Source organism: Toxotes jaculatrix, chromosome 19 (genome assembly GCF_017976425.1).
Source record: "Toxotes jaculatrix isolate fToxJac2 chromosome 19, fToxJac2.pri, whole genome shotgun sequence".
Classification (NCBI taxonomy): Eukaryota; Metazoa; Chordata; class Actinopteri; family Toxotidae; genus Toxotes; species Toxotes jaculatrix.
This window is the reverse complement of record NC_054412.1, coordinates 10,959,477-10,984,108: the sequence shown is the minus strand read 5'-3', so window position 1 is coordinate 10,984,108 and position 24,632 is coordinate 10,959,477. Positions and strand designations below refer to the sequence as shown.

General features: G+C 40.8%; 1 protein-coding gene across 2 annotated transcripts in view; it reads right to left on the bottom strand.

Annotated features, from left to right (window-relative positions):
• The window catches only part of nbas (NBAS subunit of NRZ tethering complex), a 141,240-nt gene that overhangs the window by 6,968 nt on the left and 109,640 nt on the right, over positions 1-24,632 (bottom strand). The window contains exons 50-53 of one of the 2 annotated variants that reach the window (XM_041064337.1): positions 9,223-9,362; positions 7,031-7,054; positions 4,463-4,610; positions 3,279-3,413 (exon numbers count right to left, since the gene is read on the bottom strand). In XM_041064337.1, the coding sequence (XP_040920271.1) occupies positions 3,279-3,413; positions 4,463-4,610; positions 7,031-7,054; positions 9,223-9,362 (447 nt within the window). The remainder of the gene's footprint in view (positions 1-3,278; positions 3,414-4,462; positions 4,611-7,030; positions 7,055-9,222; positions 9,363-24,632) is intronic. The other variant, XM_041064338.1, reaches the window with a different exon arrangement.

Genomic DNA, 24,632 nt, shown 5'->3' with positions numbered 1-24,632 from the left:
CCGAGCGGAAAAGGGAGGAGAGGAAAGGAAGTGACTTTGAGGAAAGACAGGAGAGGAGATGAGAAGCCACACGTTTTGCTTCTTCCAGAGAAAAGAAATAAAAGCCTGTATGCCCACACAATGTACTCCTGCATCATTAAGAGCAATATACATTTACCTTCTCTCTCTACTACTCCTTTGTCTCCCTTTAAAATTATCCACGCTACTCCCACTTCTGTCTTTCCTCCCTCCTTCTATTCTTCAACGCCTACTGTAGCCTCTAACGGCGCTCAGCATACCTATTAACCTATCATATCGCAGGAAAGCAAGATACAGTAAATGTGAAACAAAATTAACACACATCTCACACTACAGCCACATAAATTACTTTTTTTCCATTTACTTCTCATGTTAACTGGTTTTCTGTAACACGATTTTAATTAAAAACTAATCTTTAGAATTAATCTTTTTTTTAATCGTAATCTTAGGGGCATCTCCTCTACGAAAAAAAAAAAACAAAACTGTGTTGACACTGAGGAAAACAATGTGCACACTAGTCTGTGACATCAGATACACAGCAAAGTGCCCGGGAACACACACAACGGTGGGGCAGTGCTTGAAGATAAGGCCTGTCAATCACTCAGAGTGCGAGAGTTAATAAATTTATGGTGCACTGGGGCCAAAGTCAACCTCAGGCTTGCTAATGTAGACAACAAAATGCAAGTAAACAAATTACTAGTGGCATTTAGGGAACCACACGCCGTTTTCTGTGATAAATGAAAAGAAAATTGACAAAATTGCAAACCTCAATGAAACGCTTAAAGGACAGAATAATAACAATATTCAATTAACAGTTAAGCTTCCTCAGTACGCTCACTGAATTTCTGATCAACCAAGCTGAACTAAAATCTAGTTATTCTGATCCTCCCCGGTTAAGATCTACTGATCTGCTAATGGCCAGCTCCTGACAAATCCAGGCTATTTGTAGATCCGATAAAAGGCGTCCAAGCGCCGTCCTCCTCTATCAGCTTAAATTTGCTCATGATGGTGAAAATCGTGTGAGGCACAAGGGTTAGAGGAGCATCAGTGTGAACTATTCAGTACCTGCGCTTTGCTTTGCACACATGCACTTCTTTTAAAATGCTGTATTTTACTTGATTTTATGCATTTTATATATTCTGCTTTTTTTTAAGTTTTTTAAATTTTATTTTATCATGTTTTTTTATTCAGTGGTTAATTATAGCATTCTATCCCTGTTTTTTGTTTATTTAATGTCCATTTTGCATGGAAGTTCTTTATTGTAAAGCACTTTGAGCAGAAATTTCAGACACAGCTTTCTCAAAACCTTGACAGATAAAAATCCAAACTATCTGCATGGATTGGTAGCACTAGAGGTATGTAGTGAAATCAGTTTTTCTTGGGGGGAAAATGCAGTTTTGCTGTGTTTATCAGGCAAAAACAACCGATGAAGAACCTGTTCATTTTTGTTTCAGTTCAAAAAGTTTTGAGATCTCAAACACAGTGTGTGGATGCTGTTAGAGAAGCTTGGATTCAGTAAACCGGATCAGTATCATCATGATACTATGGTGCTGTCAGTGTCATTCTAAAGTCACGTACAGTTACATTCCTTCAGTCACTGCAGGCTGCTGACCCAGCAATCCCTCACTTCATGTTACCTTAAATGATTATGATGAGTTGCAAGAAGTGAGGTGCAGAGGTTTTAAAACTGGAGAGAAGAGAGAACTGGTATTGGATTGGTTCTCTGTATCAGCAGATATCCTGAGTTAGACCCCCACCTCCCTCATCCCTATGTGTTGACAAACTGAGTGAACAGGTCCTTTAAAATAGTGTCAGGCACTCAGAAACACTGTACTTGAAAACACACTAGTACAAAAATGTACTAGATATGAAAACACCTCAGCAAATGGATTCTCACACAGACAAAGAGAAACTCTCACACCCTTGAAGAAGTGCACACGTAAACAAATACACACCTGCAGACACGTGCATACAGCTCCACTGTGAGCACCAAGCCAACACACTATCAGATGTATTAGATGTAAGACGATTTCTCTTTGTCTCTCTTGATGTTATCTTCAGATGAACACAGCTCTGCGTTGCTCCGAACATGCCCCTGCTCATTCAGCTCTTAGGTAGCAGAGGCGAGATTATTTCTCAAAGCAGTGTGACACAATACTTGTCTTACTCCATTCATATAACCCCTCTCTAACTCTCCCCAACGTATCTTCTCTGTGTTCCTCTTTTAGGCCGAAGACGGGGAATGTGGAGGCAGAGATCCTGCTCTGTCCTCTCTACCTCGTCTTGGTCACTTATACATTTTCATTCATTTGTTCTGTCTCTGTAAATCCCCTTCTTATCCTATCTCTCTCTCAACAACCTTTCCTCCTCCATTTGATTTTCTCTTCCCACATCTAAATCACATATCTTTTCTCTTACCACCGTCAACACCCTGCTTCCCTCAGACCCGCTCTCTCCTTTCTCTGTGGGATAAAAGCAGCGTGTTGCTCAGGTGTACCGATATAGGAGCTTTAATGTTTCATTTAATAGGGTCTCTGTCACTTAATAGTGAGGCTTTCTCTTATCTGATCCAGGAACAAAGGGAGGGTCTGCTGGGTCTGAGAGGCCTACTTTGTGACAATTGCTTATCTGATCGGAAAACAGAGGAGAGCGGCCCACACAGTCTTAAACGATTACTCTCTTATCTGATTGCGGCTTCCCAAAACTAGAGGACAGTTAGCAAGAGGATGAACGTTAGGTTATTTGAATGTTAAGAGTGATTTGGAAAATTTTATTCTTATCTTACAACAGTAAAGAGAGTTTTATCATTTTTGCCTCCTCTTGTCAGGGAATAGACAAGACTTTCCTCCATCACATTTTCATCAGCCGTTTCCTCTTGTGGCTGCTTTTAAGCCATTTATCAAGCAAAAATGTCAAACTTTTCCTTGTTCCACCTTCTCAGATGTCAGGAATTGCTGCTCTTTACTGTCTTTGCATTGCTGAAAAGTGAAAACTTTTGGGTTTTGTGTTGTTAGTTGAACCAGAAAAGTAAGCTGAAGGTATCACCTTGGGCTCAGGAAAGTTTTGATGTGCATTTTTCACTATGTTGTCAAGTTTTACATAATAAAGAATTAACGAGTTCTTTAAAAATTATTAACAGATTAATTTAATGGTCATAATAATATAAAATAATAATCTGCAACCCTAATTTCTGTCCAAAGTGGAGTCCACTTTGTCTGCATCTGAATATGTACCATGCGCACTTTTACAGTAGCACTTACTGCAGTCATGCTGTTGATCTGATCCAGAGTCAGCTGCAGCAGTTCCTCATCACGGCTTTCAGCCATGAGCTTGAGCGCAGGCTGCTGAAAGCTGGGCTGGTTCTGGAGCAGCAAGTTGGCTATGTGTCTGACACACTGGAGAAGAAGGGAGGAAGAGAGAGAGAGAGAGAGAGAGAGAGGAAGTGTGGATAGATGAGTTTATAAATGTGCGGATGAATGGATGAAAGGCAGAAGGAGAGAGGAAAAAGTAAAAGTAGAAAATGTAATCAGGAGGCAGAGTGAAAAAGAGGAGGGGAGGAGAAGAAAAGGGGAGAGCAGGAGACAGAGGGAAGAGAGTAGGCGAGGAACAGTGAAGGTTAATCGATGTGCATACACTGTACAGACACACAGGCACATAATACTTTTAAAAAGGTCTACACACAGACACACAACACTCACCAGACACACACAGTCCTGTTGCAGTCTCATCCAGTAATATATGGATATCACAATGCAATCTAACTCCCACATGCTCTGGCGGTTTCATTCCAGCAGATTCAAATTAAAGCTGTTCAGAAGAGAGTAAAAGGCCTCTTTCTCCCCCTCCCCCCACACCCCCACCCTCTTCCCACACTAATATTAGACAGCAAGGCGGACACTAGCCTATTCACACTGAATAGCATTAGCGCTAAACTAATATCACAGTCAGCTGGCGCTAGACATACAGAATGGCATTAGGCTTACCATTTCCATGGTGCTCAGCAGGGCATGAATAGCATTAGGGGCCGTCAGATATCAAAGAGCGGCTAGTGCCTATAGCACATTGCAAAAAGCACTGAGCTGATGCTAACACGTTGCTGTGGGTTACATGCTTAATAGCTTTAGGCTCCTGTATTAAGATATGGGGTAAAATGCTGGCACCGCACTGATGTTACACTGAATAAAAACACGCTCACTCCCGTATTTTGATGGCAGTGGTGATAGCTGATGAATGGAAAACGTGTGGAAGACAGATTTCACTTTGGTCCAAGATAAGACTTTTCACTATCCTCACTGTATTGTAGTGGTGGAAAAAGAATTTGGATCTTTTATTTAAATAGTCTTTACTCTAAAAGGTAGACTTCCAGACAAATTCGATCGGGTTTTCAGATGCATTCATGGGCAATTACACAAAAGTGTGTATTCTGAGTGTGTGTTCTGATTACCTGTACAGGGAGCTTGTGTTTGGTGTTATAGAGAGCCCACACCATGGTGACTACCTGCTGACCCAGGTCTAATTTGACCTCTGACCCCTGGCAGCGGGTCAGCAGGGCCGAGGTCAGCACCACCCAGGGGTTACGCTCTGACTGTGCCCTGGAAACAGAGAGCAAGACACGGCTGTGGATATGAATGTGTGCAGTCTTCCGCTGAGGCGAATACAGAGAAAACATAGACTGGCATAAAAGTAAGCATGTGAAGTACATTAAAAACAACTAAAATATTAGCCCTGTATACTTTAATATACAATACACAGTAAAATCAAAACAATATCACAACATGTAAAACTGTAGTAATATTATTCATCCATTACTCCGCAGTCCTGTGTCGCCAGATGGTAATCGTGTCAGACAATGAACGGGTTAGAGCAGCTGACTGCTGTATGTGCACCATACTGCATGAAAATGTACATGATGAATAATAAAAATACAACAGCCACATAAGAATAACAGCATAAAGCTCCCTTCAAGTCACAGGCTGACATGACAGCAGACAGAATTATCAAGGGGTTTGCAGACGATCTAATGAATTCTGACGCTGACACGTAAGTGTGGAGGAAAGATGTTTGACCACAAAACTCCTTGCAGTTAATATTAAACACCTACATGCTGCATTTTCTCCCGCTCTGTGTGAACACCAGGGAACAGCTGCCAGCAGTGAGAGGTGTCACTTTGTTTACACGCTCCTTTATGAGCTCTTCCAGACCTTTGCTAATGCCTCCTGAGTAACCGATTAACTCCCACCAAGGCCGGCAAATGCCAATGATGCTAAGGAAGTATGACCTTGATGGATCTTTATTAATACATACTGGGGATAGGAGACAAAAAGGATGGAAACCACAGAACAACTCATTATCTGTTAATTAGATCTTGGTTACTTTATTAGTATTATCATTAGCGTGACAAGGAGTCAGTACCATTTTAAAGCCCCTATATATGCTGGCTAACACTAATGTTAGTGCTTATGGAGGTTGCAGTTGCTAATGCAAAGCCAAAGTCTCATTATGTCTGTGCCAAGCCTCAGGAAGAGAATCAAATTATATTTTTTGAGCCTTGAAATTTTCCCATAATGTACAGGGGGGAAAATTCTTTAACCCCAGTTAGAACAGTGCCGTCACTCGTCTAACAGAAACAAGCAACGAAGCACCACTCTAAAGGAGGTAAGATGCTTCCAGTGGTTCGAAATTAGGCGTCAACATGCAAGCACTGCTGGAAGTTATGTATGTGATCAACATGATTAGCAGTGCATTAAATATTGAACAGCCAGAAACAGTGAAAGGAAGAGATTGGAGATGAGAGGAGGAATCTGATATGAACATACTGTGTGCTTTGTTTTCACATGATTAAAGGGTAGATGAGAACATGCTGATAAGTCCTTGGTTATATGATAAGACATGGAAAGTTTTCAAGTGGTTGAAGCCTCAGTTCAGATTAGGCTGCTGAAGTGTGTCCTAAATAGAGGAAGGAGGCCCCGTGGTAAGATCCTAAGTGTCTATGTATATCTGCAAAAGAAGAGAGTGAGTGAGTGATAGAGAGAGCTTGCAAATGAGAAGGAGACAAAGACAGCAGGGCTCCTTTGAGTGCCTGTCAGTGGAAAAGGCTGCTCTCCATCCAGCTAGGGGGGTGTCTCATCCTGACAAGCTGCTTCACCTTCAGACGATGCGGCCAAGGGAGCAAACAGAGTCCACTTGCACTGCTGGCACACGGCTACTTCCTGTGCTTTTACCAGGGGGACAGGGAGGTACTGCTGAATGCGACTGAGTGTCTGTGCTCTCGCCAAATCTGTCATAGGGTGCAGCGTGAGTCACAGCCAGCCTCCAGTCGTGCTTTGAATCATGACTCAGTTTATGCAGACAGACTAAAGGATAAGCTTTTGAGATGCAACACTCAATATAGCTCCCAAAACAGCCTCTTGTAGTCTTACTGGAACAAATCCTCACTCCACAGACACACAAACACATTCACAAACTTGTACCCCTATCTCTGTGAGAACATTCATTCACATGATGAATTACCTAGCCCTTTAAGGTAACCTTTGCCACCACAACTGAATGCCTAACCCCACCCTAACTTAATTCTAACCTGACCCCTAAAAACCAAGTCTCATGAGTCAAACAGCCCTTTGAAGCTGTGTCAGAAAGTGAGGAACGGCAAAAATGTCTTCGCTCCATAAGGTCCATAATTCAAATTGGTCCGCACAAAGAAAGAAGTACAAGCACACACACACACAGAGTAAACACACTTCCATCCTAACGAGGATTAAGTGCTGAGTCAGACAAGTGGTTAAGGTTAACCACGTAAGATATAAGGCCCTCAAGTCTTCACCAACTTAAATGAGGCACTTGAAGGTTAAGTTATTCTGAGTTTTATGTCTCAAATTACGAGCGCTGAACAGCAGCAGCCGTTGCATATAAAATGCACAGTTAACACAGATCAGACTTAAATTTCAGGCTTCTATGACTCAAAGAGGCACATTACAGCATAGATGGTGTATGTATGCGTGTTGCAGCAAATTACCTTGAGCGGTTTAAATGAGGACGACTAAAGAGACGAGAAAAACAAAAAACAAAATCCATAATCAGAGGCTGAGTTTGTAACATTATGTTTGCATTTGAATATGAAATACAGACTGCCAGATCAGTCTGCCGTTAGAAGAAGAAAAAAAAAAAAGAATATTATGTCTGAATGTCCCAGCAGTAGTGGCTTGACTACAGCTGCTACACCGACAAAGTCAGTGGAGTGTCAGTAAAATCCAGGGGTGAACTTGAAGCAGCTGTGTTGTCCAAACCTAATCCCGTCTCTCCTGCTGCTTCACAGTTGAATGTGCACTGTGCCAGAAGAGATAATGACTTCTCACAAGCCCAATGACAACTCTACTGTTCATTACAAATACTCTGATAAATAATAACCTTTTCATGCTTTCTCCTGAAGCTTTCCATTCTGTTCTCTCTCAGTGCCACAACTCTAAAAAGAAAAAAAAAAGATTTTCATCTTATTTTGAACTTCATTGATTTCACTTATCTTGCTTTTCACCTCCACACTCAGCTGCTGTCTCTTACATTGGATCAGATGGTACAATATCAGCCTCAAAATGACCCAAAGTGAGTGAGAAAAATGATTCTACATCTAATGTCCTGCTTCCACAGCACAAACTGTTCCAGTGTCCCAGGAACCATTTCAGGAACTCAGGAGTCTTATCTGCATTTCAACCCAGAGGAATTAAGGTCTAAATTTAGCTCCTCAGTCATAGTTTATGGCCCCAAAAAATCTTTCTGGGGTGGTACGTTCTGACGGCCCAGGAACTATCAGAGTAGTTTGCTGTGCTGAATGTTGCTAATTGATCAAACTAAGTTCCCGCAGGCAGCTGCCTCATGTACTACCTCATTCACACAGTAAACAAAACAGTGTGTCTATGATATCAGTAGGACAGGGGGTGGATATTTCTATATTTCTAGTCTAAAATTAGAAATAAATAAGGAAAGCATGTCGAAATGCACTGAAATCATTTGCTAATTGTTTCAGTGGGGTTATGCTCTAGAGCAGAAAAACATTTTGATAAACCGTGGCATATCTTCTTTGCAATCATTCAAACATCAGAGTCAAACAACAGAGTCTCTCTCTCTAAATACAAAGAAAAACAGAGTGGTTCTTAATCAGTTATTGTCTTTTTTTGTCTTCACAGTGCTTCTGATATGACTAAAATGCAAACAGAGATGTGCAAAAACCTTGCCTTCTCTCGTCCAGTGTGACATATTCTGAGACTCCCCCTGCTTGATCACCTTAACACTTAAGGCAGTTACAGTAGGGCCGTGGTCACGGGGATCACACAGTGATCAAGCACTGTGCCGCCTGATCCTGGCATGGTGTTTTCTTTTGACTGAACGAGCATGTATCCCATCAGGCAAGTTGTGTGGGCCTGTAAACTCATGCGTCAGTAACGAACATATGTAATTCTTGTTCATCTGCAAAGTCGTCAGAGTTTATAATGCTAACTTGTACACAGCTTTGTACATGTCTTTGTAAGTTTTTAACAACTGCTGGATAAGAACTCTGCTTTAAACTGCTCACTGAAACTGCTTGATATGCCGTCTGCTTTGACTGAACTGGAAGCTCCAGACAGCATAACCCTGTATTGTCTCAGTGGTCCTCAGAGTATCGCTCACTTTTAATCGAGAACAATGGAGCAGAAGAAGAGCAATCACGTCATTAGGCACTTATCGATAGTAGAGCCAACACTGGCTGAGGCTCATAAGATGCCAGCTGGTGCAAAAAAAGAAAAAAAGAAAAACCCAGAGCCTGAAGCTTTGTGGAGATGCCTGCATTCATTTCCAACTCTAAAAGTCTATGGGCAATATGTGCCCGTGAATGATTAGAATCACAATTCTCCATTCCCACTCTTACTGAAATGAGAACACATTGCACAGAAGTTGTCTATTACAACGTCAATGTGTTCATATGTCCCTGATTTCTGTAACAAACAAACTGAAGTGAGAAAGAATGGAGAGTAAATCAGCAGCTAAACTGTTGGTGTTCTGCACACAATCTGTAATAACATGACATTATCTGCATTCATATGCTTATTTGTGTTCTTGCCAAGAGTTAGATGAGACTATTGATACCACTCTACACATGTGGGAAAGAAAGCCAAATAATTACTTTAACCTTGAAAAGTACAAAAATAAGGAAACAGGAATAATAATTTATCTTACACTTCCTCTTTCAACATAGGTGGCCATGCTTGTAGGAGGAGCATGAGCAGCTGAAAGTCCTCCCAATTCTGAGCAGCTTCCAGCAGCTCCAGGAAGAGCGCGTATCGTTTGTCCTCATTCTCTACATCTTCTATCTGGACCTAAGGAAAAAAGGTGGAAAAGAGGAAGCAGGTTGATGAGAAAGGTAAATCAATTTGAGACCAAAAAAGCGAAGGCATGCTGTGAAAATTCTGATTGTAAGATATCCTCACTTCATTGAGAACAAAGCACACATTAGGTAATTGAAGTGAAGTGCTCAGGCCCGAGTGACCGTCTGTTTCTTTAAAATCCTGCCACATGTGCAGTGGCACAGAAAAAAATGATAAATGTCAGCATCATCCACGGAGACGTGCATCTCGCTGATCTATTATTTTGGCCCCTTCCACGGGACACAATACAACACAAACGCAACAGAAACAGGAGAGCAGTTTTCATTGATTTCAAATGAAGCATGCTCTCAACAAACTTGACAACATAATGATTGCAGTAGAGTTTGTGAGCAAGACATTTCTGCCAAAGCAAGACCTGAATGAACTGTGCAGTCACACAGTCAATCTACACTAGTAACAAAGCCTTCAAATAAGGGAGTGAAGGGAAGGAACAAGAATTTGCATGTAATGGCACATAAAAAAAAAAGAAAAATCACCTGTGGCTAAACCTATTCTATACTATTATGAGAAAAAGATAGATTGAGACGGAGAGTGCGAGAAAAGAGAGTGAAAAGGAATGAGGGAGGGTTAATGTGGAAAAAATGAGAGGAGGAGGAGGAGGCAGCGGAGGGAAAGTAATTAATTTTCTTCTCAAAGGTTGGCTTCTAGTGTGATTTAACAGTTCAGAGAGCGGCTGATTTCTGAGGGGAAAACTACAACCTGCCAAAGCATGGCTGCTGCAAAGACAGCCTCTGTCCCACGCGCACGCATTACATGTACACACACACAAACCACAACACGTACATCACTTGCAGCCAGACTCATAAAACATACTTTCAGCCTCAGTGGTGTTCTAAGATTTACACGACTGGATTTCTATGTAAAGCCTGGCGATATTTTATCAGTATAAAGGTATAAAGCCTATTTTAAACATTTTAAGACACCAGGAACTTTCTGTGAACAAACCTGTAAATAAAAACTTCTTCTTTAAACCTGTATTTTTAATCGTAGAACAGTTTTGTAATGAAGTTGGTTTAATACAGATTCAATCAGTGCACTTCTATCAGTACTGGTGACGATCTAGCTCCAAAGCACTCACACTTGGGCTAGCAAATGAAGCTGTCCTATTAACAAGAATTTAATGAAATGCATTTTGAGGCAGTAAATACTTTTCTTAAGGGAAGATAAATTGTGAGCGCTCTAGAGAAGTCCGGCTGTTATACCATGCAATGTGTTTTTCATACCAAAAAATAGTTGCGTTAAGATGCCAAAGACCACCACAATGATTCTTGCACATCATGCAAAATTGCCTTCAAAGTTATAATCGAACTTTTCACTGTTACATAAAGAAAATTAGTTATACTGATTTAAATGGCCTGACAGCAGTGGGCATAGCTGAGTGAATGTTCAAATGCTGAAATTCTGTGGAGTTCACGCGGCCAGAAGAACCACATGCCCCACTGCATGTGACTATTGCGTCTACATAACTGGATTACAAAGCCTTTAAATAAAACATATATCAAAGAGATATTTGTTAAAAAGCCATAGTGGAGGGCTGCAGGGGAGCTGTTTTATGCTGTGTAGGTCACTGTGCAGGCAAAAGCAAATTAAGGTCGCTTTTGCTAGAGCCATGGCAATAACTAATGTCACACAAGTATGTTTCAAAAGGAGGCATTTCTTTTTGCATGTGACAACTTTAATTTTGATAAAGGATCTAACTGGGTGGCCATAAAATGTCTACTGGTCATAGATTTATCGAACAGCTGATCTCTGAGGAGAGGTAATTCTGGTCCTCAAAGAGTGATGGAATAGACAAAAACCCTCACTTAAGACATGGATAGACAGAGAAAAAAATTGATGTTTTTCTACATTTTCAAAAATCTGTGTCCTTGAGTGTTTTTTTACATACTCAAGGCCATGTTCAGCCATGCTCACAGTGTGGCTCGAGAGATGGTGATGTCAGTCAGTCCATCACTTTGGTCCAGACTGAAATATCTCAACAACTATTTGATGCATTTCTGTGAATTTTCATTCAGACACTCATGTTCCTCAGAGCATGAATCAGTCTGACTTTGTTGATCCCCTGACTTTTCCTTTAGCGTCACCATGAGGTTCACATTTGTCGTTTGGATTCATAATGTCTCGGCAGCTACTTGACAGATTGCCATGAAATTTGATACGGACATTCATGGTCCTCTCAGAATGAGCTGTACTCACTTCAGGTCAGTGTTATACACATTCAGTTAGCAGTTTATTAGGTACACTTTGCTAAAACGAATGAAAACTGCTATAAATCCTCCCTTCATGAAAGTTATATAATTTTGTTTGTGATGAGGTGTTGATTCCATGGACATTTATATCAATAAGGAGACAGTTAAATAACATAAACACTTCTCTTTATACAACTGCAATACAGCTCAACACCACAACAAGAACACTGTGCCTAAATCTCACAGACTTGCCTCCTGTCCATCATTTATTTGACTGTCAATGAACAGTGTGCAGAAAAGGGTAACAAACAATCCTTTTGCTGTTGTAATTGTGTTACAACTGGTCCAACAGATGACTGTTTATTAAGCAGTACTCACATCAGCTGATGTCTTTAATAAGCATATGATACTCCTACAGATTCTGAGACATTAGGCATAGTAAATCTCTAATTTATGCATAAAAAGCACAGGTTAAATAACAGGCAGAACAGCAGATCCGTGCTTGGCGCTGTAGCGAAGCGCCTTATGATGGGGGATTGAGCAATAAATGAGCAAAGCTGAAGCTCAGGACCCTCTGGAAATGGAGGTCATTTGGGAAACAGAAATGGAATCTTAACTACCTGTAAAAAGCCCTCACTGCAATCTAAAGCTCTCAAATCCATCACTGAATGCAAACTGCAACCCAAAGCCTGTTCATCATTGTTATTGCCTTACTGTGTTATGAACACTGAATACTGAACACTTTGAAGCTATTGAAGCATTTGATAAGTTTTATGGCCACATTTATTCATCATCTTTGAAAATTCAAGGGTACGCAAGACCTTGGGATTCCCTGAAGATATTCTGATTACATGTTCTCACTACAACACACACAAAAAATTGACATGTAGACATGTCCACATAAGCACTTTTCTCACATGCAAATAGACACCCCCGTACCACATCCTCTCACACACTTGCACACAAAGATGCACACAAAGATGCACACACACACACACACACACATACACAAACTCATCAAAACTCACCTACAGTAGACCACAGATTAAATTGCTGCCAATTACTATGTGGCTGTGAGGCTTTTATTTTCTTAACAAGGAAGGATGGTAATTAATTATGCCTCGTGATTAAAATCAACATTTTCTCTGTGGTGTTGTACAAAGAACAGAGGGCAGGAGGGCAGAAAGAGGAGGGAGAGAAGGAGAGACGAGTCTGTCAGCCAATACTATAACACTTAGCAGAGAAGTGCTGACAAATTAGATCGGTCTCTCAGTCAATCAGCCTTTCTAAATATATATCCACACTGTATGCACCCATCTGTCCACCTCTTTGGATATTTATATCTGCTTCTCAACACAGTTTTTTGCTTTTTCATCTAATGTATGTGCTTTTTCCAGCTATTCTGCTTTTAAATAATTTCAATCTCAGGAACTCTCTCACCCAACCTACCCCCATCTGTCTATCCCCAGATCAATTAGACAGCAGGATAATGCTAATGGCACAATGTATTTGTGAACTGACTCTATATTTTATGGCCCATCACCGCATCCCTGTTTGGAAGACAACTTTTTTTTTGTTTTTGTTTTTAAATTAATCATTTGCTGAACCTCTCCTCCAAATAGCAAATGTCTTTTCATTGCTCATTATGTAATTAGACATAGCAGTCCTGTCGAGCTCTGCATCTCTCACCATGCAGCACAAAGAGGCAAACACGGTGCTCCCATAAGAGTGACTAACAGCATTTAAAGAGTTTAGAGGGCTGTTTTATGGCCATTGTAAGGAAACGGTTTAAAAGTGGTGGCACATTCACAGTGTAGTTTTTCCCCACTCTTTGGAGCCTGATCCTGGATGCTATCAGAGTTGAGGGTTATGTTAGAAGCTCTGTCCTGCTCTTTATTAGATTTGGGTAAGATTACACACCAGCAATTCCAATCACAACTCCTGAGACAGCGCTATGTTCTGGTTAGTCCTCATCCGAAGAGCCTTTTCTTTTGCGATGTTAAAAGTGAAAACATACTAATAGAGGAACTATTGGAACACGTAGCATCATGTAAGCTAACCATTCAAACAGGGTTAAATTAGACTGAAATACAAATCATTTTTTCTTATCATACTAATAATACAAGGACTTACCAGCTCTACGCTGCAATACAAGGACAAAGCTGTTTCGTTAATTAATTTTTCCGGTGTCGAAGCTGACGCATTGTCAATGACATGCAGCTTTAACCAGTAGTGTGTATGTAGCCATCAAGTGAAGGCTGAAGTAAATGAAACATGACAACTCGCAGTTACGAGCAGCTACTTTTATTGCTTTCTCTCTTTTCAACAAAGGGGAAAAAGCGAAAAACTCAATGGATGCCAGGGCCCTGTGTGTGTGTGTGTACCTTGGTGGACGTGTGTAAAGAGATACTGTTAAAATGGGTATTGCATTTTCCTAAGTGCTGCGATTCTTTTTTTTTTTTTTCCTACACTCGTGAGTAGTTTCAACCCTGGTGCTTTGAAAGGCAATATAGGGTTAATAAGCGGTACGTTGGCAATGACCTTTGTAAAAATCCACATTCACTGACTTGTTTTGCAGTAGCGCTGAAGACCTGCATTGATTAAATTCCTTCCTTCACCCTGAACTAAAATGTGATAACTTCTGAAGTTTTATAAAGCTGTACAAGAACACAGTCACTATCACATTTCTATAGGATGAACAGCAATTAGAGAGCGTGTTGTAGTTTGCCAAAAAAAAGCTTGTGTAGTCAGAAGGGGTATCTCTCCACTGATTAAAAACTGCAATGCAGTCTAACCCTGCTTTCAGCATATGATAATAAAACAGGGGGGAAAAGAGAGGAAGTGTGTGTGTGTGTGTGTGTGTGTGTGTGTGTGTGTGTGTGTGTGTGTGTGTGTGTGTGTGTGTGTGTGTGTGTGTGTGTGTGTGTGTGTGTGTGTGTGTGTGTGTGAGAGAGAGAGAGAGAGAGAGAGAGAGAGAGAGAGAGAGAGAGAGAGAGAGAGAGAGAGAGACTGAGCTGCTTTGGGGCAAATCGATAGGCAGAGTAGAAACTGTCAGACAGCACGTGGGTGAAAATACACACTTATACAAAAAACACAGTTCACCAAAGGATAGAAATGGAGATGAAGTATAAAAGACTGCAGTAGACAAGTCCAGATGATGTGTTTACTCTTCATAAAGCAAAACTGTGTGTGTGTGTGTGTGCATGTGTGAGAGAGCGACAGAAAGAGGGTTGGCTAGACAGATGAAAGTGGAGTCATCTATTCCTCCTGAGAGTTACTGGCATGAGACTTCTTTCACTCCTTTTAGAGGAAGACACACACACACACACACACACACACACACACACACACACACACACACACACACACACACACAATAAAACATAATAAGGACCATGCAAACAGGCACGCAGGTGTGCGCACACACAATCAAAAACAATCAGCTGAATGCCACTGAAACAGAGCTTCAATACACTCCTGTGAAATAATTTCCTCCATATGTCGCCATCTTTCCTAAAGGAATAAACTCTCTCGCCAAATAAATATTCTAACATCAAAGCGCTCTGCTGTAGTCTTTTAAATTCAAACTTCTTTCAACACACAGGTGACACTTGAAGGTAATACTGTCGGTAATTTTAGACACACACAGGGTGAATGAAGAATGCCCTGCTTTGCTCTAAATCTTCAAGAGTAAACATTAAGTGTGCGTATCCAGTGATTTCAGCCCCCAACCAGACTTTGAGGTATTTTATTTGTAGACAATAAGCGTGTTTGTCAACAACAGCTACTGTAAGAGCTAAGGTGTGCATACTGAGGGTCCACAGGGAGCTTCAGCCCTTCCTGACTTTTATTTATTCTGTTTTATGTTATTTTTGATGGTTAGTAATTAAATTCATTATTTGATGTTAGGGTGGGTTGACAGGAACTATTTCTCTACATTTTTGTAAATGAAAAATAAATAATTAAATGAACATGCTGTTGCCAATTTTATTGCACAAAAAAAAAAATGGTGTCAACATGGACAGAAAATTAAAGATTCAAGCTGACATTTTATGTGCCTCTTGCTAAATGTGTCACTTTGATCAGTGGTGTCACATCAGCTTGGACTTGTCAGCTTGCTAAGTTAAATATCAGCCCACAACAGCCCGAAGGTCCTTAAAGGATTAAAAGGTAAATAGGGGACTGAAAAAGAAGGGAAATTATGATGTCTTTTCTTCCATTAAAGAAAAAAAAAACATGCTTCTTTGCCATTGCATTGGGGGATTTCATTTAACACCCAACCTGAAAGACTACAGTGTAGGTTATGGAAAGCAACATAAAGGCTCAAGGTCAAGCCCTCATAGAGTAATTACCACGCTGTTGAAAGGTGCTGACTGACATTTATTTTATTTTGTGAACATGCAACAGGCATTTTCACCACATCTCTTAGAGCAGATAAAGCTCTGCAATCTTTAAATGGGCCCTGTCCATGGTGCTGAAAAGGAATGCTTTGTGAAGTAAACTATGCTGGAGTGTAGTGGTTGTCATACCATGGCTTGATGAACTGGCTGCTTAATTGTTTGTTCTTTGTTGTTCTGCCACAACTAACAGCCTATTGCTGTCGAACGAGCCTAATAGAAAGCAAGCGAAAGCAATTTTCAAGCATAAATGGCTAGAAATGTACTACATATGCCTTTTAAAATGTTAATTAGGCCCAATTTGTAATTTTATTCATAAATATTCAGATATATAATAAAAGAGTTTCGCTGGTAGATAAAAAAAAATACATTATGTGTGTATCAGCTGCCCTTACAGTTATTTTCATCCAAGCACCAATTTTGACTGTGCCCTGAGGAACCGTAGCATCATACAATCAAGATATTTAATGAGAAAACTGGGATCAAAGTATCAGTCAATATGTGTAAATTAGTGGCCTACTTGAAAAATCTCACCCCACTTGTAATGAGAACCGTCCTCCGGCCCTGATTAGGAAGACAGAGTTTTGTTGTCTGAGTCAAAACAAATACAGAGAATCGTGAGAGACACTGGAGAGAAGAGAATTAACGGTTATTTCTTTCTTATTTCCAGACACTTATAATTTATCTTAAATAAACCACACATATCAATAGTTACTGACTTTTAATACCATTGTTGTACTCATCAGCATTAACTGATAACATTAACGTGTTTGCTTTTACCAGTATCTGGTGCGCCTTCCTACACAGTAATATTCTACAGCACAAGAACTATAAGGCTTTTGCATACTGCAATAGTGGGCTGTTTGGAAGAAACAAAAGAAGAAGTTGAAATAACTTGTGGATATTTTTTTCTTCTTGTTATTGTAAGGCTTAAAATTATTGCCTCAGTCTGCCTCAAATTGGACAATTTCACATGCAAATGAAACAATCTTCCGGAGTAATTAGACTCAAAACAACTTTGAACCTGTAATAACAACCCAGAGCTTTCAGAGAAACTAATGATCATGCAAATTTGTCTTTATAATTATTGTACTATCATTTGTTTCAACTTGAAAAGGTACTTCAAACATTTCCACTAGGATTCATATCACGTGCTGTTTAGAGTGTAGCTAATTGTTGACAATTTCACGTTGTTTCCACCAAATGTATACGATGAGGTTGAGATAATATATAAATCTTGGGTGCCTGATCAACCATTTAGCAATCTTGGAATATTTGTTGTCTTTCTGAAAGGTTCTCAAGGGGCAATGGGCACTAAAATAACTGACTGCCTCTGCAAATATTAAGTAACTAAAACGGTTTTTGGACATTAAACCTTCAGTGAAACAGACAGTGACTATTTCAAGCAGCTAATGCTATATATTGAATGCGTGAGGAAACTGTTTCTACACTCATGTGGTGACTTAACTGATCACAAACAAGATGAGAACTCATCAAAGTCCATCAGACACAGCTCAGAAGGATTACAGTGATTGATCAACCAGGTTTACAGACCGCATGTAGGCTTTGGTGTAATTAATCAAAACAACATACTGGTTTGAAAAGCAAAACAAAACAAATCAGAAAAGCCAAGTTATTTCTAGCCTGGAAATGCTGAAGACAAAAAGCTCAATCACTCACAATCAGCATGGGGTGTCTGAGGGACAGCTCACAGCACTTGTGAAACATAAAAATCAGTGCTACTGGTCAAGCACCGAGTTGTAGTTTCTTTAAAGTTTAATAATTACGACTTGAACTTTTTAACATCAATAACTCTCATCAGAGCTTCATTTCAGAAAGGGTGTTTTGTTCAGGAGGAAAAAAAAACACTTCTGTGGTTGGAGCTGCCAGTGGACTGCGCCACTACAATACAGGCCAGGTAAAGGTCAACAATCAGCTGAGGGGGTGGGCAACCCAACACATACATGCCTGTATGTGCCTACAGATACGTAATAGCTTCTTTTCTGTAGCTTATATAAGGAAAAACTTTTCAAACACACAATTTAACTGTCGCAAATATAATCTGAAAGTGCATCAGCCTCCGGTATTGATTGCTTCAAAACAATCCAGTAATGCAATGGAATTGATATGAGACATCCAAGTAATGGAAAAGGACACTTATATTACCAGTTATCGAGGAAGAAATGACAGGTACTGGCGTCAACGTCACGCAGTGCGCGAGAGCACACACTAATTCAGCACAACTGAGAATACACTCAACAAAGGCCCCATTTACACACCAGTTATTATATGACACCACACACATGCAGGCCACGAGAACATGTCTTCTCAGGTAGCAAGAGCTGACCCTGTGGCTGACGCGTTAAAGTGTGTGGTGAACTAATCATCTCCTCTGTGCGTAACACTGCGGTGGACAGGTTAATGATCAGTCCTACTATCACTGTCTGTGTTGACAGCTCTCTCCCTCTCACTCGTCACATCTTATTACTACCGCCAATCATGACGGTGAGCCCTGTCAGTGCCACCTTTGTATTAAATGAGCAGGATAAATGGAAGATAGCATTTTTTTTTTTTTTATTATTAAATATCACAGCATGGAAAATGCTCCAGAGTCAACTTCATCATTTAATGGTGTCAGTTTGGTAAATTAAAATGGCCATTATCCAGCTCCTTGTTCAGGTAATTGTTTTCTGGAGGTTTTACAATAAAGACTGCCATTACTTGTTGTAAATTACTTGATGTTGAAATGTTGTGACTGTCAGTCCCACAAGAGAAATTTTTCCATCGTTGGTTCTGTTTCTTGCTCCCCTAGCTGTAGCTATCTCAAAAGCTGGCTTTCACTTAGTATACAGTGTAGTCCAAGAACCCACTTTCCCAACTTTCTTGCCTTAGCTGTCTACATGTACAGGATTTTTATATATTTCTATGTCATAATAATGATTTGTATGGCAAAACAGACATCAAAATGCCAGATTTTGGTCTTAAAGAAGCTTTAACAAAATACGTAGTTACTGTGTTTTGGCTTTGGATGGCAGCAGAGCAGTGCACAGTAATGTAAACGTGTAAAAACATTTTAAAATGTTTTAAAATATTTCATCTTTCATTTTAGAATTTACTGGGAGTTTTTTAATTATGAGAAATCGCGTCAATTTAAAAATATCTGCAAAGTCAACACTGCACCGGTCAAGGTAATGTTCTGAGTGAAGTCAAAGATGCCTGGTGTCTTCTTGAATTTGTATGAGCTGTTAGTAAAACACAAGTGAACTTTTGCCCCCATCAATAAAACTGCCTGATAATCTCCTCTGTGACTTGGCAATTATCTCAGTCCTTGACCTGAGAGGGAGAGAGAGAGAGAGAGAGAGAGAGAAAGAGAGAACATGGGATGTGGGCATGTCAGTGTATTGGACTGGGAGTGCCGGTAGAGCAGTGGGATCCAGAGATCTCTGTGTCTGGCCTTTACTGAGTGCGCTCTGAATGAGCTCATCAATATTCATTGACCCGCTCTGGCTAATGTCCCCAGCGATGGGCAGAATAAAGTTGCAGAGGTCACACACTTCACAAGGGAGCGAGAGGCCGGGGAGAGTGAGGGAGAGAATGAGCGATGCCGAGGAAGCGAGCGGGGATGATAAGAGAGTGCAGGTTTCAGACAAACTGAGAGCAAAGAGACGCAACCACCAAAAGGGCAAAGCCTCGGGGCTTGTAGGGGGTTATGGAGTTTATTACGACTTGAAAGAGAAACACATAAAACATTCAGGAAAAACATAAGTGCAAAGATAAAGACACACGCGCCCGTGGAGAACAAACAAACACACACACACCCATGTGCATGCAAAATATGACATGACAGGATGCAAGTGCAAAGACAAACAAATATAGCTTCTCTACACCGCTCCCTCTATGTGTTGTGTTTTTTCGTGCTCTCTCTCCCTGTAGTCTGGGGTAGAGCCACATTGTCTAATATGACACCTGAGTATACATGATGGTACACGCCTCGAGAGAGGAAGGAGAGTTTGAGGGAAAGAAGATAAGAGACAGAGGGAGCTCAGAAGACAAAACACAGAAGGGGAGTGGTTAGAAAGAAAGAGGAGATCAAGCTTAGGAGGAAAGTACAAGCTTGTAACTTGAAACCATCTTGACACACACCTGCTTAACATGATGCCACAGAGCCAGACATCAATATTAAGCACACACACACACGAGCAGCCTCTACAGTATATTTTAATATTAAACCCATTTGCACCAAGACTCTAACCTCTCCTTAATCATGCAAGCATATAGGGGCTGATGAATATTCAGGGTGTGAGCAGGGCCAAGGAGGAGGGAAGATACTAAATAATGTGGTGTGTGTGCACTAACACACACAAAAAAAGACATGGCTAGACACATGGACAGGCATGCAAATACTTAATGTGAGAATAAGTTAAATGCTTTCAATGTTAAATTTAAATTGCATGGGGTTTAAACATGAATTCAGATATAGGCAAATAGGATGTTTGAGCTTGGATGAACACACACGCTCAGGCCGAATCATCCCAGTTAGATTTTACAATCTCTCTCCTCCCAGTCCTATCACTTCGACTGTCCTCGGGCTCTTTCCTCCTTATTTTTCCTCTTGTCTGTCTCCCTCTCCACATCCCCTCTTTTCTTGTTTAGTTTATTTTCACTGCCCACTATCTGCTGGTTTTTGACTGAATCATCAGTGATCCCCACCGAGTGGACAAAGTATTGTGCTCTTCTCTCCTGCCTCCGAGTTAAAAACGGAGCATAAATAAAGTTTTTGCAAGGAGCCAAGGGGGATAGATAAAAGCTGACAAAACAAGTGGAATTATTGCTGGGGCTTGGCTATCACGACAGTGACCCTGACCTGTTGCATTAGAGTGTGGCCATAAGATTCCTCATCCCCATCACATTTATTATTTATCTACTTGGAAAGAGCCTCTGTTCTCTTTCTCTGTTCTTGTATAACCCTCTCCCTCCAGTCCAGGCTCATTCACTTTCATCAGACAAATCTTTCTCTGCTCCCCTGCACAGACTCTTCCCTCCACCTGGCCTTCACCTTTGGAAAGCCCGGTCATTTTTTTTTCCCCCCTACACAATCCCTAGTGTGACGACTCCTGAAGTTCTTTTCCTCTTTTCAACTTCTTTTCAACTTTTCCCATTTGACTATACCCAATATGTGAGTATATGTGTGTCTATGTGTGTGTGTGTGCGCGCATCACAGGGGCCTAATGGTAACACATTGTTCTGTCAAGCAACACTCCCACACTTGTGTTTCTGTTTGTGTTGCTGTCATAGTAAACAAATATTTTAGCTACAACAAAATAGTGTACCATCCATCTGTGCAGCCCTTTTTGTCATCTTCCACTGTCTTTCTTGGATATGTGTCAGGGCTGAGGCTTATCTTGGCACTATGGCTTTGCAGAAGCCTTAACATTTAAATATACGGCTGGTGGAGTATGGCAGGAGGGGAGATGCACACAGGCATGAACATCCGTCCATCCGTCTATGCTTTAGCTATACAGCTTATCCTATGAGGGTTATGGGGGGCTGGAGCCAATCCCAGCTGACACTGAGTGAAAGGCAGGGTACATCTTGGACAGGTTACCAGTCTATTACAAGCAAGCATGAACATACAGAAAATCCTATGTATAATATATATAGAATATATAACTATATAAATAATATATAGACATATAATCATAAACACATGCACACTAATTAAATTAAATAATAATTAAACTTAGTGTCAAACATACACTTCAAATATTCACAGTTCTTAAGGCTTTTAATATCTCATGTAAGAAAGTATACACAACAATCACGTGGTTGTGGACTGTCCAATGCAAACACTATATCTCTTTGAGATATGCAGATGCACCTCTTTGTGTGCAGGTGTGCATAAACTCCACCCTTAGGACACTGTGTCCAGAAAAGGTGGAATCCTGTAACTTTCTGCGTAACTGGTGCACACAAAATGAGAATCACCGTCCTATCTTTCTGCAGAAAGAGAAACAGGGAAGGCAAACAAAGAGGCTAAGGGGGAGACGTCGTGAAGGAGACAAAAAGAAAAAAGGAGAAGCAGAATTTGGGGAGTATGGGAGTAAGTAAATAAAGTGCTGTACATTGTGTGACCTTGCATAAAACCAAATTTGATCAAAGCAGAGATGTGATCAGAAACAAGACTCACCAATGACCAGCAAAAAGGGAAGCTCGCTTTGGAAATGAATGAGATGTTTTTGTCTAAAGTTAAGTGAAAATCTACGACTTGAAAATAAAAGTTGACTTAATCGTCGGGAAAGTGCAAGAGAGAGAAATGAAAAGAAAATGAAGACGTGCCAGAGGAAAAGTCAAATGAGGGCTGGGTCAGGGTTAACATGTGGGGGCCAGAGGCTGTGTAGCTGTCGACTGGAAGCTGACAGAGTGCAACTACGGTACACAGCCTGTTCTGCTCTGCTCTGCTCAGTTCATCCATATTAGATAGACGGTGCACTGCAAGGCCAAACAGCACAGCACCAAAACAGTGTGTCACAACAAATGATCCATGACATTGACAGGGGGAAAAGGGCTTGTAGCATGATCACTGCTGATGAGCTTAGATGATGACTTTTCATGCACATGCACACGCACGTGCAGGTGATTTTATCTGCAACCTTCCCTTACGCTGCAACATTTAGAGCGCACACAGGTGTGAAGACCTTGATACAGTGACCGGGCTCACCCTATGTGTTTATGTGTTTGTGTGTTGGGGGTATTAATGCTAGCACTGCCATGGGATTTAGCACAGTAATTACAATCTACAGCAAAGAGGGCATTACCTCAACAAGCATGTATGTACACAGCCATGCAGTATGGGTACATATACCCACACATACACGTCAACCTCTTTGTCTGTGAAATACCATAAACAAATAACCATAAGTATATTGTTATTAGTGACATAAAGGCCAAACACAATATACACACGCGGACATGCACACCAACAAAGCAGACCGTCCAATTTCAACAGCGGTGACATTTGGACGCCCTGCTGTTATGACTAATCATTCAAGATGAAGTCACAAAATCTATCCCTGGCTTCACCTCTCACACCCTCTCTTCCTGCTATCCTGTATCCTTCCTCCCCCTCCCCCAGTCTAAATGTCAGCATTTCAATTGGGCTCATTAATACCTCCCTCTTTAGGTGTCTCTGTGTGTGTCTGTGCATGAGTGTGTTGCAGGAGGGAGCAAGGATGATGTATTGGAATGGCAAGTGGCCTGTTGTTCTCCTTTTCTGTTTCAATACCATCTCTGAATCTTTCTCTCTCTCTCTCTCTCTGATCCATCATTACCTCTCTCCTCTCTCTGATTCTCCCTCTCTGTGTTTCCCTCTGATCCATCATCGCTCTGTGAGTGTGTGTGTGAGGCGGTGGCTGTGAATCATGCAGTGGCCTTTCCACTGACATGGCCCAGCCTGACCCAGCCTGGACACCATTGGGCTAAACAGCATCCATCATAGCAGCATTCATTTGCTCCTATCACAGGCCAGCTGGAATACGTGTGTGTGTGTGTGCGCGTGTGTGTGTGCGTGCGTGTGTATGTGTGTGTCTGGGTGCATAATACAAAAACGCCACTGTATATGGATGAGGATGCATCGACAGAAACATGCGTGGAGTGGGGAGGCTTGGACAGCCATGTGAGGATCTGAGGATTTCTTGACATACTGTTGAAGTGCGCACAAGGCAATGAGGCAAGAATGGCGGTTTACATGGCAAGTGAATCAGATCTGTAGGAATACACAATGCAGCCTGAAACACACACAACCTGGTTATCAACAGACATGAAAACAAAGAGGAAGCCAATAACCTTCAAGCTGAATCAGTTCTGATCATCACAGATACAGTGGCCTGAATTCAAATCTGGTCAGGAAATAGTCTTGTTACTGGCCTGTATGGGCTGGTGGATGCTATTGTGATAATTAGGAAACATGTAAAGGGCTATTCTTATTATTATTATTGGAGAACTTTGTACAGTGTGACATGGCCAGGCAAGCTGCTTCCTCCCCCTTCCAGTCTTTGTGCTACTCTAAGCTAAACTAACATAACTGGCTTCATATTTACTCTACAAACACGAGAGTGGTTTAAATCTGTTCATCTAACTCATGTAAGAAAGCACATATGAATATTTCCCAAAATGTTGAGCCATTCCTTTAAATGCCTCTGAGCAGAGACACAAAACTGATGTCTGAGTAGAAAAAAAAAAGTTAACTGAAAAAATAAATAAAATAAATATTTGACTTTGTTATGGTGGTTTAAACAAAATCTTTTGTTCCCCATTTTTGCTTGAAGTTTTTCTTCAGTTGACCCTATTAACCCAACCAAAGTAGTCACAGTCTTTAATTCATATCAGTATTAAGTACTGCAACTCATATCACCGTGAGTCAACAAAACTAATTCCTTTGCATTGTAAAAGAATATCATAATTATCTCTCTGCGCTGTCCCCTCTGCCAGGGGGTCAGCAGTCATGGTCAGGTCACTTCAGCAGAGCAGATGAATACAGATACAGCAGAACCACCAACTAATGACTTACTTTTCAGTCCCATTGTTGTTTAATAAGTAGCCACATTTTTACAAAAATA